The sequence below is a fragment of the Homarus americanus genome, unplaced genomic scaffold (genome assembly GCF_018991925.1).
Source record: "Homarus americanus isolate GMGI-L3 unplaced genomic scaffold, GMGI_Hamer_2.0 scaffold1024, whole genome shotgun sequence".
Lineage (NCBI taxonomy): Eukaryota > Metazoa > Arthropoda > Malacostraca > Decapoda > Nephropidae > Homarus > Homarus americanus.
This window is the reverse complement of record NW_024715228.1, coordinates 5803343-5822024: the sequence shown is the minus strand read 5'-3', so window position 1 is coordinate 5822024 and position 18682 is coordinate 5803343. Positions and strand designations below refer to the sequence as shown.

Sequence of the window (18682 nt, the reverse complement as noted above, 5' to 3'; positions counted from 1 at the left end):
TCAACATTACTTCAGGAGCAAGCGTAGGGAGACCCAGGGTGGCCGCGAGAGAGAGAGATGAGAGAATGAACTCTGCTTTATGTGTCAGGGCATCTTGAGGGCCACGCCACACCTTGACTGATGCTTTCTACTACTTGTTGTTGTTGTCAGTGAGGGAGTGGCCCGACTCTCACCACAACACGTTATCACTACAACCACCACAATCACCACAACCAGTCACAACTGATGCTGTAGGTCACATCATGTCCGTTCACCGCAAATTACCATTATCAGACTTTAGTATATGAACTCACCACTGAAATGTTCACAAGTTTCCGAGAGTCACCGCATCAAGTCACGTAAAGGAGCCTCAACTCAACACTAGAAATCACCGAAATGTCACCATTAAAGGACAGCACAAGAGTTCATCATAACCAGTCATTACAAGAGGCCACCAGTACAAGTCACCACCATTAGATAACCCTAAAACCCATGCAAGGTACAAGAGACCACCAATTCTTTCAACCCAAATTCACCACAAAAGGTCACCATTATAAACCACTGCAAGTCACTTAACACGCAAGGTAATCGCAGAAAATCACCATTAAAAGGTCACTATTAAGAGTGGGGCACCAGAGGTCACCACAACAGTCACCACTCCCAGGCAGCGTGGACTCGCAAGTGGGGCGCGGGTGTCAGGTGTCAGATGAGGCACGGATCACTTCTCCTGTTTACGACGCCAGTGTGAAAGTCAGTATATAACTCTAAAAATCTGACATTTACTGTTGTGATTAAGATAGCAAATAATGACATGGTCAAAATGGATCCTTAGCTCATTTGAGTTCACTCTTACAATACTGTGTGATTATATCAAGACACACACACACACATATATATATATATATATATATATATATATATATATATATATATATATATATATATATATATATATATATATATATATATATATATATATATATATATATATACATGAATAAGAAAAGAATATATACATCTAATACGAGTTTTCTTGGATACTTCTACTTCTTATTCATTTAAAAAAATATAGTTTCCCTGTATTTTATAATTGTTTTATCTGTCAAATAATTAATAATTATCATCTTTTTTTTTCTCGTAACAAACGAGTAAAATTCCTTTATTTTGTCTCATTTTCTTAGTACTTTATGATCTCTCGGAAACAAGTTTGCCCCTGGTGCTGCCAGTGTCTGTGTTCGTCTGACAACCTTCAGGTCTTCCTCTGGTGGTCTGACATCAACCAGTCTATCTCTGGTGGTATGGCAGCAACCAGTCTCTCTCTGGTGGTCTGACAGCAACCAGTCTCTCTCTGGTGGTCTGACAGCAACCAGTCTCTCTCTGGTGGTCTGACAGCAACCAGTCTCTCTCTGGTGGGCTGACAGCAACTAGGTCTCTCTCTGGTGGTGTGACTGCCTGCAGGACTTCCTCTGCACCACGCCAGGCTGCTCCACTGCGTCACACTCACCCTCAGCCCAATCATCGTCATAACCACACCAATGGGGTGTGAGTGTGCGGGTCTAGGCATGACAGTTTCCATACAATACCTGGAAGTATTTTCATGATGGGGTAAATTACGGGATGTTCCGGGCGGTTATTGAGCCATTTTTCAATCAACCGCTAAGTAAAGAGTTTCACAAACCAAATTGGTATGTTTGCAATGAGCTCATTTCACGGAATCACCTCCATACATCACTTCACTCTCGGGCTACACCCCCTGAGATTCCTGTCGCACCCAGGGTAGGTTAACACAGCCCTATGTATCCGAGTTCACTGCCGGCATACCAATGGGTAAAATCAGCCAAGTAGTAAAATAGTTTAAGCACAGAAGGGGGCACAGATGACGATCAGTGTACGGAGCCACAAATAGGTATTTATGGGCAGAGGTTTGGTGTAGTGAGGTCCCGGGCTGGTGTTTAATAGCTTGTAAGGTGGAGTAAATGTGTTGCCTAGCTCACCCAACCTGCCAACTGTTGCCACGACTGACTTGTAATGCTGGGGTAGTGCACCCAACAACGCCACCACCAACACTAACAACACCACCCACAACAACGCCAACACCACCAACACTAACACCACCATCACCACCACCACTCACAACATCACCACTAATAATACCACCACCACCACCGCCAATAATAGCACCGCCACCAACAACAACACCAACACCATTACAAACACCACCATCACCACCACCACCACTAACAGCAGCAGCACCACCACCACCTCCACCTCCATCAATACCACCACCAACAACACATACAGAACCACCACCTGAGTAACAAGACCTCCCTGGGGTAGTAAGACACTGCCCTGAGTGCAAGAGGTGCAAAGGTTCAGGCGGGTGACACCGAGAGATTATCAGAACTATCACCATCGGACACCAAGACCACACGACCACACGCTGGGACCCTCGTTAACTATTGATAACCGCATGACGTGGGGGCGAACCCATTAGTAGTTACCAAGAACACTATTTAACGACTACAAGATATGAAAGTCATCAAGACGACCATTACGACCTTATGTGGTAGTCGTCCTCTATTGGTCACCGGGAGCATCCCCACCACGCAGGACACGAACGACCTCAGGGAGTGATACGAGTCGTTCACCATCCAGCACCAAGAAACACGCTTAGACATGACACTCATCACATCAAGACATGACATTCATCACTTCAAGACTTGACACTCATCACTTCAACACATGACACTCATCACTTCAACACATGACACTCACTTCAACAAGAGAAATAAAGACACACCACATAAGACGTTTCCTCTACTCATAAAAAAAATAACCTGCATACGACCTACCACTGTCACTTCCCAGCTTATCACCTAATGTTACCTGTTGTATAATTACCTGATATAAACATTACTACAGTATGATAATTATAAATAATCATATCAGCACGCATATTATATCACGACAAAATTATATACCCTACGTGTATAATTCACCGATAATTAAAAACGAATCCCACGGAATATTTTCCCGTCCAAAAATATTAACCACAAAAATATTATCCAGAAATATTATCCACGAAAAATATTATCCCTAGAAATATTACCCACGAAAAATATTATCCCTAGAAATATTACCCACGAAAAATATTATCCCTAGAAATATTATCCACGAAAAATATTATCCCTAAAAATATTATCCACGAAAAATATTATCCCTAGAAATATTATCCACGAAAAGTATATCCCTAGAACTATTACCCACGAAAAATATTATCCCTAGAAATAATAACCACGATAAATATTATCCCTAGAAATATTACCCACGAAAAATATAATCCCTAGAAATATTACCCACGAAAAATATTATCCCTAGAAATATTACCTACGAAAAATATTATCCCTAAAAATATTACCTTAGGCAAGAATATATTATCCCTAAAAATTATTACTCTTAAAATTTTATCCCCCCCTAAAGCATGAGCAATTTATTCGTCATAATTTATGTTAAGTCCGATGATGATTATAAATATATAAAGGCTGAAGCTGCTCAAGGAATGTTTTTTGTAGTGAAATAGAAACACGAGTTAAGATGCTTGACCGACACGACAATGTAATACAATGAACCTGTCAATGGCAACCTGTAATATTAGGAGTTAAAAAGAAGTTTACATATATTTTAACGTCTAGATGATGTTAAAAACTGAATATATTAACACTCGGGCAAGCTACCAGACAACAAATATTAACATTATCTTACAGCCTAAGATTTTACCTTAATAAATACAGTCATGAATCAACGAATGTCTCTCCCTACACTACGGCAGTCAGGCAAATTCGAGAGGAAGATGGATGGCAGACACACCGAGGGATAAATACAAGGATGGCAGACACCCTTAGAAATAAATATAAGAGTGACAGACACACGCTGATGGCTGAATATAAGGATGGCAGACACGCTTAGGAATAAATATAAGGATGGCAGACACCCTAAGGAATAATTATGTGGATGGCAGACACACACATAAGAGTGACGAGGGCTGGAGAAGAAGCGCAGGTTCAGCAGGTGATCACAAGGAGCATTTCACAAAACACGTTCCTCAAGTGGTCTCCTCTGCCTTGCCTAATTGGGGAAGGCTGTGAACGGGAGAGCCGGTTGGCGCCTCGTCTGTCTGTCTTTCTGTCTGTTTGCCTGTGTGTGCCTGCCTGTCTCTCTGTCTGTCTCTCTGGTCAGCTGTAGCACCTCCTGTTCCCCTCCTCCTGCTCACAGCCTAACAGCCCACGTCTATGTTACAGGTATGTTTTGTTCAGACTTAGAAAACAAATAAACAAATAAATACTTAATCAATAAATAAGAAAATTAATAAATAAACAAATATTCATATACTTACGTTTAGTTTTCTCTCTCTTTTATAAATCAACCTTTACTTTCCCTCCTGAACTTCTCAAACCTTTTAAAAAAAACTTACCCCAAAGTTTCTAAACACACATTCAAAAGCAGGTGTAGAGGAGAAGCCCCCACCTGGGTGAGTTCTCCTGCTAGCACCTGTGAAAGTCTATACAGCGGACAGCGGCGGCGCGTTGCAGGCATACAAATAAGCTGGTAATGATGGAAGAGAAATGGCAGCAAAAAGGGTGGCGGCAGCTGGCTCGGTGTCCCAGCTGTGAGGGTTCAAGATGGTGACTAGTGTGATCAGCATAGTAATGAGCGGCCATTGCTAGCCTCACCCTCCCTCACCTTGCCTCACCTCCTCACACGCCTTATACTTTGTGGCTCTCAGTCCTCACACCTCCTCCCTCATACTATGTCTCTTACCCCTAATACATTGTGCGTGTGTGTGTGTGTGTGAGCCTTTAAGCCCCTTTCCCTATACCGCGAGTCTCTACTTATCTCCCTTATACTCAATGTCTCAATCCTCCTTTCCACATTTAAATTGTCTCCAATCATAACTCTGTGCCTTTAAATCTCTCACAACCTCAAGCGACCCTCTCAACTCTTACCCATAGTCCCTCTCACTTCCCATATACCATCTCCCGGTCATCATCCCCTCCCACACTCTGTATCTCCCAACATCATCACCACCATCCACTCCCCCCACTACCCCGCCCACCCCACCCAGACCCACCCTTCCCCCACCCTCAATTTCTCTCAGGTGTCACCAGCAGGAGGCGCCCGACACTCACCAACATGCCAGACACGTTGCCCAGAAAGCGTGTTCCTCTGTTCACTGTTGTGTTCCAATCCGCATTTATCTGGAAACACGGAATTTGATTATGGAGAAATTGTAGATACGTCGGCGAGGATCTCAAGCAACTGGTGTCAAGTTAACCAAGAAGTGTTGACACGATGATGCGTAGTAGGGAAAAAAAACCACCTGGATTATTTATATGTGAAGGAGAAAATAAACCACAATACCAAATACAGTATACCGTAATATTAACCCAAAACATCATGATATTAGATGTATCATCATCAGAAAATCCATTAAAGAAATACGAGAGGAGAACGTGTTGTAATTTACGGTGAGTGACAGGGAGGTGACAGGAAGGGAAAGGTGACCCAGAAGAACCACAAAAGTGTGAGGTGTCTCATGCCTCCCTATGTATCTAAGACCCTGTTCATCCTTTTCTAGTGTCTTGTTTATGTATGTACTACACCAGAAAGCAACTATACAGCGGTTTACTAGCGTGTCAGATAGTAAAGTAAGGAGGATCACGTGAGGATTAGGATCTTTAACTTATTTCACTAAATGCTTAAACACCCAAATGCAAACCTAACCTACCTTAACCTAACGCAACGCAAACCTAATTTAACCTTTCCTAACCCCATCCTCCAGGTAAAATAAGGATGTTTAATTATCACATGAAATAAGCCGGAGTGTCTGATCTTCACGTAATCTATTTCGGGAACAGGTAAGGTGGCTGTGACGATCAACTTCTCGTCATTTATTAACGTAACTTTATATATGATCTTCAAAACATCACCAAGAAATCAACAACACACTCTAGGCTGCCAGCGGCCCTAAGTGTCAGGTGAGACCATTAATCATAGTACACGAAGTATGTAACACTAGTAGCAGCCACGGTAGCAGAGGCAGTAGCGAGTGTGGCCTCAGAGCACCAGGACAAGGAGCATAAACATTACCACGCTCAGCTTACATCAGCAACCAAAGCAACATGTTAACATAACGAGAAGAACAACAGACGCACATGCAGCTTTAATGGTGTGTGTTTGTAGTATGTGTAGCACTAACAGGAAGGGTCACAGACAATATTATACCATTACGGTTATCCTACGCCCACACTACCACCCACCTACACACACACTACGTAAAACTCTTCAGATGACAACGGTTGACACTTTCTACTTATATAAACGGGTGAAACAATATATTACATATCATTTACTACAACATTTCCTGTCAATCAATCAGGTAGAGGGAAGAGATGTAACTAGGAATGATAATAATATTCTCTTTCTAACTTGACTTTTATTCACACGTGTATCTTATATTTACCACGACAGTGAGGAGGCTGTGGGTGTACGTAGGTGTACAGGTGTGTGTGTGTGTGTGTGTGAGAGAGAGGAAGATAGGGGTTGTGGGTGTACAGGTATGTGTGGAAGACAGCGTGGAAGTTGTGGTTGTACAGGTGTGTGTGTGTGTGTATGAGGTAGTTAAGGGGTTGTGGGTACACAGTTGTGTGGGAGGCAGTGAGGAGACTGTGGGTGTACATGTGTGGGAGACAATCACCAGGTCTTAGAGGACAGCACACATACCTTGACACACCTGCCGGCCTGCCACCATCAAAACAGCCGTGAATAACCGCCGTCAGAGTGCGAGGAGGATAAAAGGTCAAGTTAAACGGCGCGAAGGAAAAAAAGTAAGTTGTAAAGAGGAAAATATTAGTTAAACACACACACACACACACACACACACACACACACACACACAAACCAAAACGAGGGGTTGAAAAATCCGTCACGACCTGGTGGGCAGAACTCCTCCACCAACACGTCACAGCCGCCCCTAAAACATTCACTAGAGTCCTTCTGGCGCCGCTAATTACTCCGCCGCTGAAGAATTTAAAGTGAGTGGTGAAAGGAACTGGCAGATTTGAGAAAGAAAATCAGGAAAAAAAAACACACACACACACACACACACACACACACACACACACACACACACACACACACACACACACACACACACACACACACACACACACACACACACACACACACACACACACACACACACACACACACACACACACACACACACACACACACACACACACACACACACACACACACACACACACACACACACACACACACACACACACACACACACACACACACACACACACACACACACACACACACACACACACACACACACACACACACACACACACACACACACACACACACACACACACACACACACACACACACACACACACACACACACACACACACACACACACACACACACACACACACACACACACACACACACCAGTATTTCTCAAAGTAATTAACAGAATATTTTCTTTATTTTTTTCCTTCGTTGATAAACCCTGACCTAAAGCATTGAAAAAAAAATACGCCGGTCCAATCTTAAAGTTTCTCTGTCAAGTTTAAACACAATGTTTCCTAACAAAGTTCCTACGTTCCTCAAAAGTTCTCACGTACGTTTACAAAAATCCGAGACGAGGGAAGGGGAGGGGGGATGAAAGACGAAGAAGAAAGATAAAAAGATGAAATTATAAAAGAACAATGTAGCCAGCGTTGAGCCGCCACCATCAAGGATGTCCACTTTCTCGGGCTCATCTTGTTCATGTTTTTCAGGAGCCAGAGTGAGGGTGTTTGCTTGTGTGTTCCTTGTGCATGACTCGGCACCAACCTCCCTTAACCCACTGGCCTGCCACATGGCTCACTCACCCTCCATCTTCACCCACCCACCAACCAGCCTCCTTTACCCATCCATCCACTGTTACACCCACACACACACCAGCCTCCTTTAGCCATCCACCCACCTGTTACATTCACTCATCCACCCACCTGGCTCCTTTACCCACCCACCCACCTGGCTCCTTTACCCATCCACCCATCCGGCTCCTTTACCCATCCACCCACCTGGCTCCTTTACCCATCCACCCACCTGGCTCCTTTACCCATCTACCCGCCTGGCTCCTTTACCCATTCACCCACCTGCCATCCATCTGCCTCTAGCCCATTGACAAGTAGTAAGGTTTATTATGTAAGGTATCGCCTCTCTTTAATCTTCTAACAGGTAGTACAGGTAGACAGATTCACTATTTACTTCCTCTAATTGACTCTCTGACAGCCAGGTTATAATGTCTATCTACAACTATCTATTAGACAGGTACTTCCCCTTTATTCATTAGCTACCTGATAGTCATTCACTCACCTGTTACCTTCGTCTTATCCGTTAACTGACAGCCAGAATCTACCCTACCAGCCAACCCACCTAACACCACTACACCATCCACCTACCTAAATCAGTACCCCACTACCCATCCACCCACCTAACACCACTACACCATCCACCTACCTAAACCAGTACCCCACTACCCATCCACCTACCTAACACCACTACACCATCCATCTACCTAAACCAGTACCCCACCAACCATCCACCCACCTCAACCAGTACCTCATCACCCACCTAAATACTACCTTACCAACCACCCATCCATCTACCTAACCGCTACCATCATCCTCCATCCACTTATCACCTCCCTCTCACCATCTACCCCCCCCTCAGGTCTACCCACCACCTTCCCTTAACCCAATCATTTGCTCACCTGTAGACGTCACCTGAAGCACTTGGGACTACTATTCCTTTAGTCATTTTATGGTGAACTTAGATGATCCTAAACTAAACAAACGTTCATTTCTTCTTCTTCTTCTTCTTCTTTATTCTCTTTCGTTTTTATATCTGTTATTCACAGTTGCGTTATTCTATTTTAATTGATTTTGATTTGTTACAGTTTTTATTCCTATCTGTTAATCCTTTTTTCTGGTGTTTCTCATTTTACATCCGTTACCCATAGTTGCTTTCCACTTGTTTCATATTTTTCTTCCTACTATACTTGTTATCCAATCTTTCTCTATTCTATTAGCTTCTTTTATTTTTATACCTATTATCCACACCAATCCTTTCTCTACTATTTTTGGTGTGTACAAAAGTCCAGGTGTGCACTTCTACAGCCTCACACACAGGGAGTAATCAAGAGTTGCAGGTGAAAAGAATCCTAGTACTAATAAAAGGCCTTAATCTAATCTAACCTAACCTAACCTAACCTAACCTAACTTGATCCAACTTTACCTAAGATACACTAAATTAACCTAACCTAACCTTGGAGCCTTAAATACATGAAGCTCATTAGGCTTCGGACCCATTAGACTTCTAGCCTATTAAGACTGGGGCCTATTAGGTTTAAGACCTATTACGCTTGGACTGGGGCATAGTAGAAGTAGGATATACTAAAGAGGTAAGCTTGGTCCCAACCCATTAATGACTGAAGCCCATTAGCACCGAGATCCCATTTGACCAGTCACCATAGACTGTACCTTTATTCGCGCGTCCATTCGTCAGTCCGTTCCCAGGTGTCGCCAATCTGACTCTCACACGCACACACGCACACACGCACGCACACACACACACACACACAGTAAAAGTGTCACCGTCATCTCTGTCTACTTAGGAGCTTGAGAGACAACCCATTCCTTCACCCCTTTTATCTTCACCATTCTTTTAATTGCTTATTGTGTCCTCTCTTTTGTTCGCTATGCACGGCGCTCTTCACTCCTTGCGTCACTCCCTGGTGAGGTGTGCTCTTTGTCGTAATTTAGTGTCGTGGTGTCGTCTAGTCGTGTCGTTTGCTGGTGTGGTAACGTTGGCCTCTGGTGTCGCATGTCGTTCATTTGGTGTCGTGTTGTTGTTTTTCTGGTGTCGAGGTGTTGTTCACTTGTACCGTAGTCTAGTGTCGTCCCTCGGCGTCACTTGGTGTCCTCGAAGGGCTGGGACTGTATCACATTAGGCCCTACAGCCCCCTGGTCGTATCAGTCTGTTGACACGACAATACCGGCCCGGCCCCTTATACTGACACCACCACAGATTAGTTCATACCTTACAACACTAATATATAGATTACTATCTTCTCTGACAACTATCATGCTACTCCCCGCTCTGACAACTATCATGCTACTCCCCGCTCTGACAACTATCATGCTACTCCCCGCTCTGACAACTATCATGCTACTCCCCGCTCTGACAACTATCATGCTACTCCCCGCTCTGACAACTATCATGCTACTCCCCGTTCTGACAACTATCATGCTACTCCCCGCTCTGACAACTATCATGCTACTCCCCGTTCTGACAACTATCATGCTACTCCCCGCTCTGCCTCAGTTATCATATCACTTTCTTGTCTGCCAACCTCAGCGTCAGATATTAATTGGATTCTTATTTTTCACATTACTTTCATCTGATGTTTTCTACCAGTTTTTTCTCTGATAACTTTGTCTTGTTATTTTCACTGACAACTTTCTCTTATCAATGACTCTTTATTTCTAAGCCTTTTTTAATGGCGGATGTTTCTGTTACTTTCTTCGTAATTTTTTAACTTTCTCTTACAGCAACTATATTACACTGACAACTTTCTTCCATTACTTCCTTTCGACAACTTAAAATTACTCTCTGACAACTTTCTTATACTACTTTCCTTTTACCTTCCTATGACAACTTTCTCACACTACTTTCCCCTGACACCTTTCTTAAATAACTTCATCCCTGACAACTTTTTCTTCGATTACCTTTATCATTTCTATCACATCATCCTCTTAACTGACAACCATCTGCACACCCCTTTCTCCTGTGACACCTTCAGACATCCCCAGTGTCAGCAACAAATCATGTGACACTGACGACCACTGAGTTTATGACACCCTCCACAGCGCCTTCTCTGCCACCCTCCACAACGCCTTCTCTGCCACCCTCCTCGGCGACTTCTCTGCCACTCTCCTCAGCGCCTTCTCTGCCACCCTCCTCACCCTCCTCTTCTCTGCCACCCTCCTCGGACTTCTCTGACCTCCTCGGCGACTTCTCTGCCACCCTCCTCAACGACTTCTCTGCCACCTCCTGGCGACTTCTCTACCCCTGCTCATGGTGACTTCTCTCTGGCCCAGTGAAGAGATGTAACATTCATCTTGCAGTTGGTCCTTGAAGAGGCATCATTAGCTCCCATTCGTCTCGCTACATCCTCCCCAACACACGGATTACTCTCTCTCTCTCTCTCTCTCTCTCTCTCTGACCTATAAATCAATCACCTTTATACACTCACACCTCCAACTAAAGTGTCTGGCGATAAGCTAGACAAGAGACCCATCCAGTGCCACTACCCACTCACCCCGATCACGCTGTCTCATATGTACAGGATGGTGTTAACTCCCCTAATCCAACATGTGTCTCCCCCCCCCCTCCTTCCATCTCAGTCTCTTCCCCACATAAACAAGACATAGTGTGTGATGATAAGTCAGAGATATTTACTTTTAATACATATTTTAATCGTTATTCCCTGAATAGCAGATGCGAGTAAACTCGTAGCGTTAAGTTATACCCGAAATTTATTCTGTTAAGCTTTTTATGTTTTTTTCCTGAAATGTGCGTGTTTTATGGAATCATTCCCTCAAATTAACTAACTCTGATTAAGATTTTTTTTTAAGTATAACTTTTTCAATAAGCCAAGCCTTAAAATTACTTCTTCCACTAAGAGATTCCATCAAATTATTCTCGTCTGACCTACTGTAAATTATCGGATGAGAGCTTCCATATAACCTCTTCCCCACCCCTCGTCCTCTAGCCCACCAAAACTTTTCACTTCTCCCAATCCCCTATTTTCATCCTCCACCACCTTACCCTTTATTACCTCAACACATTCCTTTCCTCTCCCTCCTCAACACACCCCACTACTGGCAGCCGCTCCCTTTGGTTAATCACCTACAGGAGGGGTAATAAACAGTTGTCCTACGGGGTAAAAAAAAATGATAATAATAATGTCCACTCTACCGCCCCGACAAATTCCCCCGCTGCAGGAGAGTCAGTTTATCACGTCAGTTCCGTCTTGGTGTTCTCGCTGTCAGCCTTCGTCAGGAGCTTAATGAGTCCCTCGAGCGTCTCATACTCTGTCTTCTGGCCGGACTCTTAACTTGACTACTTAGTAGCTATATAAGTCAAGGACAGGTGTTAATGGACAGTTTACAAGTAGCAGAGAGAGAGAGAGAGAGAGAGAGAGAGAGAACAAAACAATAAGGGCTTTTAGAGAACTTGAGTTCGTCTCACTAAATGGATGGTTGGACTACCCATTATATTTTTGTGCTTCTGTTGTTGGTGTTACTGTTGACAATGTTACTGTTACTCTTGCTGGTGTTACTGTTGGTTTCTGTTTCTACTTCTGTTGTCACTGTTAGCTTCTGTTGTCCCTCCTGCTTTGACTGATATTCATCCAGTCCCCGACTTTACCATACCAATATTATTATCACACTATTCACTGTATCTTTTTTAACTCACTGACATTCTCGCTTTGATTGTATTGCGTCACGTACAAGTAACTCTGAGGAACACTTACCCAGGAAACACTACCGCAACTACACCTTCTGTTGATTACTTATTTGTTGTCCTGTGTTAACTTAGTGGCACGTGCTGCTGCTGATATCGACCTACCACGACCCACCACCACCACTACACACGACCTACCACCATCGTCGAATGAATCCACCACTATCTACACCGATCAACCACAATTGTCTCCCATGACCAACCTCCATCATCATCATCATCCACGACTTACAATCATCACCCACGACCCATTATCACCACCCACTCCCCACCATGACTTTCACATAACCTCTACCACCAACCATCAACATCCTAGATCCGTGTTAAAAACTGACCCACGGGTGCAGGAGGCGACCCCTACAGTGACACCACTCGAAACTTCAGGCCACCTCTCTCTCTCTCTCTCTCTCTCCTCTTATTCCTTCTCCTCCGTTTATTCTTCTTGTTCCCTCTCCTCTTTTTCTATATCGTATTCCTCTTCTTGTTCCCTCTCTTTCTTTTTCTCTTCTTCTTTTACTTTCTCGTATTCTTCCTCTCCTCTCCTCTTCCCTCTCCATACAGAAGTAATGGTCTCCGTGCAAGAGAGGTGTTCCCCTGACTGGTGATACTCGCGATGAGTTTTGATAAAAGAGAATAAATGTTGCAACTTTTTATTTGAATCTAATGTGTAGTAATTCTCACAAATGCCCCAAAATCAAAACCAGGGAACATACGGCACTGTTCACGTGTTCGACTTGATATTAAGATTTCAACAATGATTTTATTGTTATTTTATCAGTTTTAATCTTTGGTGGTTAATTTTATCAATGTCAAGATGTGAAAATCCTCGAAGCACTCTGACATGGTGTTAATATATCACAATGCTCATGAATGTCAGATGTTCCTTCGCTGTGGCAACAATGCAAGTCTCCAGTTATCGCCAGCAAACACCTCTTTTGGCAGGAAAGTAAATCACTCTAAGTCTGTCCATGCTCAATAAATCCAGACAAACTAGCTATCAAACTGTTCCTAATTATACGCTCTTTACTGTGTATGAACACTATATTAATCTCACTCACCCAAAATTAAAAAAATAAAGAAAAAAGTTATAATTCCTTGTTGGTACTTCTTCGTGATTATATTCTTCAATGGTAAATTTTATGACCATTACACATCAGAATTAAGTATGTTTTATAAAAGATGATAACCACAGGCTTCACGCATTTTATTTTCGGTACACCGCAGCGTCATGTGGCTTATTTAGTTATAAGATTTAATTAAAGGATTTCGTCTAACTTATCGAAGACTCTAACTTGCGCGTGTAACTCGTACCTCTAAGAAAACCAATGCAACCTGTAACTTGTTGATTCTCTTTGGCATATTTCATTATTAACTTGCAAAAGAATTACAGACAAAACGTACCAACCTGCCTCTATAGGAAATGTGTTTGAGTTTGTTGTGTCTCTGTGGTAAATCTGGCAACGAAACAGCTAAACTCTCCCTCGCACAACACTGAACATGCCGTCAAAATTTATCTTTTGTTTCTCTCAACATCGCCGAAGTTGGATGTAACTAACTGTTTCTCTTGGGGCGAATAAGTTAAAAATGACAAAGGCCTCATCAACACCGACACCAATTGCCTATAACTCATCTGTGAACGTATTACGTCTATATGTAACGTGGCCATCAGGTGAGGTGGTAAATGTCTTCAGGCTCCCCTTCCCCATGACCCAAACATTCTGTCAAAAGATCCTACTCGGTCCTTCAAGGGGCTTTTTCCTCCATAATTATATACATGTAAAGGGAACATAATTACGCTTGTGATGTGTTGCAAGACGAGATCGTGCAGCGAACGTAAAGGCTAGGAACAACCTAATGGTTATTTAACAGCGCGCATCAGCTCGTTCAGACCCCCAGGCCCCCCCTTAAATACTAACCAATTCACTAATTGATCGCACACCACCACCTCCCTACGTACGATTATATTATTCTAAATACAGTTAATTAAAGCAATTGCTCGTGCTCTCTGAGGCAAGCTGATGATGAGGTCTTCGAGGGGATTCGCCTAACACGACCTTCAGACTGAAAGGAACCAGCGACTTCCATTGGCCAAGAGGAGATCAACAGTGAGAAAAGCGAGACAGCTGATTGGCTCATTTTCTCATACAATATTCCTCTTCCTATGTTTGTTGCCTAAGAATTGCAGCGTGAGTGAGGGAGTGGATGGCTGAAGCTGTGAGAGATTAATAGCTCCGGGTAACCATTTCCTCCTAATGCGAGGTATTGGAGGTGATTTACAACATTTTCGTGCTCTTTACCGACGACTTAAGAGCGTCATTAATACTCCCTCAGGATATGAAAGTCGGGAGGTTCTTCACGCGTCGGGAAGACTAGCCAACTGCCAGCTCATGACGGAGGCCGGGGATGAGGGAGGGAGGGAGGGAGGGAGGGAGGGGTGCTGACAGAGAAAGGAAGAAGGGAGATAAAGTGGGGGAGGGAAGTGAAGGGGGAGAGAGAAGTGAAGGGTGGAGGAGAAGGAGGAGGTAAAGGAAGTAGGGAGGAATGGGGAAAGGAAAGAAAGAGGAAAAATAAAAGAAAGAGGAGAGAAAAGATAAAAATGAGTGAGAGGAAGAGGTGAAGAAGAATGAGAGTAAAAGAAAAAGGGAGAAAAGTGAGAGGGGGGAAGGAGAGGAGAGAGTGGATACAGGGGGAGGGGGACGTGAGATGACTGGTGGCGGATGAAACATAAAATGACTGGGAGATTGTGACGTGAGACAGCAAAGTAGGGACTTACACTTTGGGGGGGACGAAGACAAGGTGGGTAGAAGGCCGCCCAAACACACCAATAAAGGAGACAGAACGGAAGAAAATGTCGAGTCTTAATCTGGGGTAAAATACAGGAGAAGAACCGAGGACTTTTATGTATTTACTTTTCTTTTTGTTAAGAGGGGAAGGTAAGAAAAAAAAAAGTTGCCTGGAAGAGTCTTAAGGAGGGAAAGATAGGAAGGGATTGTGAGCAAGGAGGATTTAACAAAAGGCAGCTGAGACATAAACTGATGAACCGGAAGGTGACAAGAAGAAACGGGGTGAAGGAGAGTTGTGTCTAGGTTGGGAGGGGAGAGAGGGAGAGAGAAGGAGGGAGGGAGGGAAGAGGGGGGGGAGAGAGAAGGAAAGGGGGAGAGAGAGAAGGAGAGAGGAGATAGGGAAGGAGAAGGGAGGGAGGAAGGGAGGGAGGGAGGAAACAGCTGACGGGGTGGAGGGAAGGGCATGAGTCAGAGAGGTCTTAACGAGGAGGGACGTCTAACTAGCTGCCAGTTCGCTTGAGAGGAGAGGAGGGAGCACAAGAAACAAGAATATGTTTGTGTCAGCTGCAACAGAGGACGAGGAAGAATGACAGTAAAACCCCAACAAAAGGTGAGTGTGTACATGACAGTTTGTGATAATGAGGCACTTAAAAGAGTACGAAGAAAAAGCCGCACTGAGACCCTTGTCCAGCAGCAGAGCGACAAAAGGAGGTGCTTGCCTGAGTACCGCCGTACCCTACTTCAGCAGCGGGTGAGGCCAGGGAAATGTTTTCTTTATTCTTCTGTAACTGTAAGTAATTAATCCCCTACCCCTCCCCCGTCCCTCTGCAGGCTAAAGGAGTTAATTTGTCCGTAGTAACTAAATGTAATTGCATATATCTTTCTCTTTGTGTCTGCTCAAGTTAGAACGAAATTGAAAAAAAAGGGACTAAATATCAAACCTTTAAAAAAATGGTCACAGAAGAAACAAGTTTGTTTTGGAGAAGAGAGACTCACGAAAATCAAGGTCATAGCTGTGGCTCCGGGAGAAGATATTTACCCCAGTCACTACCAACTCTTACTGCGACTTTCTTTTGTTCCGACTTAATGAGAATTCCAAACAAACTTCTCATTTCGTTTTTAGTTTACACGAACCTCCACCATGTTACGTTATATACACACTCAAAAGACAATTTAGTCTCTTATAATACGCTACGCCAGGGGTATATAGTAGTCATTTCCGCCACCTGTCGCACCCCTTTGGCTGTAACCCCAGAGGGCGGACATGACACGCACCGGAACAATGTACTTTACTGTCCACAGACAGTCAATGTACGCAGACATGCGACTGAAAGCATTTTTGGACACCCCCCTCCCAAGAAGCGATGAGCCCCCCTCCCCCTTAAGAAAATGGAAATTCACTTACTCAAAAAAAAAGCTAAGGCCTGAAAACACCAAGACAAAATACCTAAAAACAAAAATATCGCTAAAAATAAGTCATACCAAAAACAATGGTCACGGGATCAGTCAGTGTTTCAGGTGAAGATTAGGCAACTGTGTTTATTTCACCTGATGATTAAACATCCTTATGCTACCTGGAGGTTAGGTTGAGTTAGTTAAGTAAGGTTAAGTTAGGTTAGGTTAAATTAAATTAGGTTATCCTTGCCTTAGGGTGATTAATTTTAAGGTGAAATAAACTGGGTTGCCTAATTTCCAGGTGATCTCCCAACGCTTTAAACACTACGTTCTGGTCACACCTGCTGAGTGAAGGGGTGGGCAGTGCGGTGACCAAGACGGGACTCATCACAGTACACACACCTTCCCAACACAGATTTTTGGCCTCGACTCGTGACCTACTTTCACTTAAAAGCGAATCAGCTCTCCCACCCGCCGAGTTTTATTAGAATTGTTTGAAATAACTTTTAAGGTATTCTTTTAGCGTACGAACACACACACACACGCACGCACACACGCACACACACACGCACACAGTACGAATCGAATCACAGACGCAAACACAACACAAAACATTGTAACTCAAACCACAAACACAACACAACCCCCCGCACACACAGCGAAATCACTATCCCCTTTTCGCATTGGTCAATGAATATCAACTCTTAAAAACTGGAGCTTGACCGGACAGCCATAGACCACTCATGGCTATCGTGACCTGACGCCCTCACCCACCCACTGAGGGATGACCTCCTCTGACACACCTCGTCTTGGGTCACTTGTGTTCTGTGATAACTTTGACTCCTTGCCTTTTAAGGCCTTGGCAGTAGTACAAGCACGAAATATATATGGAATTATGTACTTGAGAGAGAGAGAGAGAGGGGGGGAGAGATGGGAAGACGGCCTAAAAAGAAGAAGAGAGTGATAATGGGAAGATGGCCTAGAGAGAGGAAGAAAGGCTTGAGAAAAAAAATACAGAGGAGAGAAATGGGAGAAGTGCTGGTCATGATTCCTCCTGAGTGGTGGTGGTGGTGGTGGTAGACAAGGTCCAGAAATTCAAAAAACCTTCTCACTCTTAATCATTTTACCTCAGAGTGGCTGATAACAGAAACCATCAAGGGAACGTATAGAGTTGCAGCGCACTATCGACGCCATTAAGCCCTCTAACTTTGCATCAAAAGGAAGATAAGTCAGTCAGATACGTTCTCACATCTCCAGTTAAGGAAGGCTTTGATAATTTAGGTCCTGATCCCCAGCCACTGTCCGGGAGACGTGGGAAGGACGATGGCCTGCTGGCTGAATGAACGTACACTGACCATGGTAAAAGAGAAACCCACTGTATGCACAGATGCTTCAAGAGCGACCACTGGCGTCCCACGTAGGGTGAGACGCACACACTCGCTTTTTGTAAACCTCCCAGATGGAGTGAATAACCAGATTTATGAAGTTATTGTGAAAAGAGGCTAACCAAACCACGTCTCATGTTATAAAAGGTCATGTTTGGCAATACCATCTTCGGGTAAAAATATACTCTTAACCATGAACGCCAAGCTTGATGGCGACCTTCTGCACACAGACGAGCCTCCACCTACAAAATAATCCCGACGAGAGTAAAGACGACGATCAGACAGGAGAAAAAAAAAGGCGGAGGAGTAGATAGTTGTAAATAGAGAGTGAGAGACGTGAAGAGGCGCCGTTAAATACGAAGATCAGGTAAGAGAACAGCAGCTGAGTAACGGGGGAGGGGGGGGGAGGAGGAGGAGGTAATAGCGGCAAAAGTCAACAACACGTTGTCATTTTTTATCATCACACTCTTTAATCTGTTGTTTTC

At 43.8% G+C, this 18682-nt stretch overlaps 1 protein-coding gene across 1 annotated transcript in view; it reads left to right on the top strand.

Moving 5' to 3' along the window:
* Window positions 1-11189, top strand: part of LOC121856560 (sialidase-like) — a 43334-nt gene extending 32145 nt beyond the window's left edge. The window contains exons 3-4 of the mRNA XM_042352174.1: window positions 10165-10428; window positions 10908-11189. Coding sequence (XP_042208108.1) covers window positions 10165-10428; window positions 10908-11189 — 546 coding nt within the window. The remainder of the gene's footprint in view (window positions 1-10164; window positions 10429-10907) is intronic.
* The last annotated feature ends 7493 nt before the right edge of the window (window positions 11190-18682 follow it).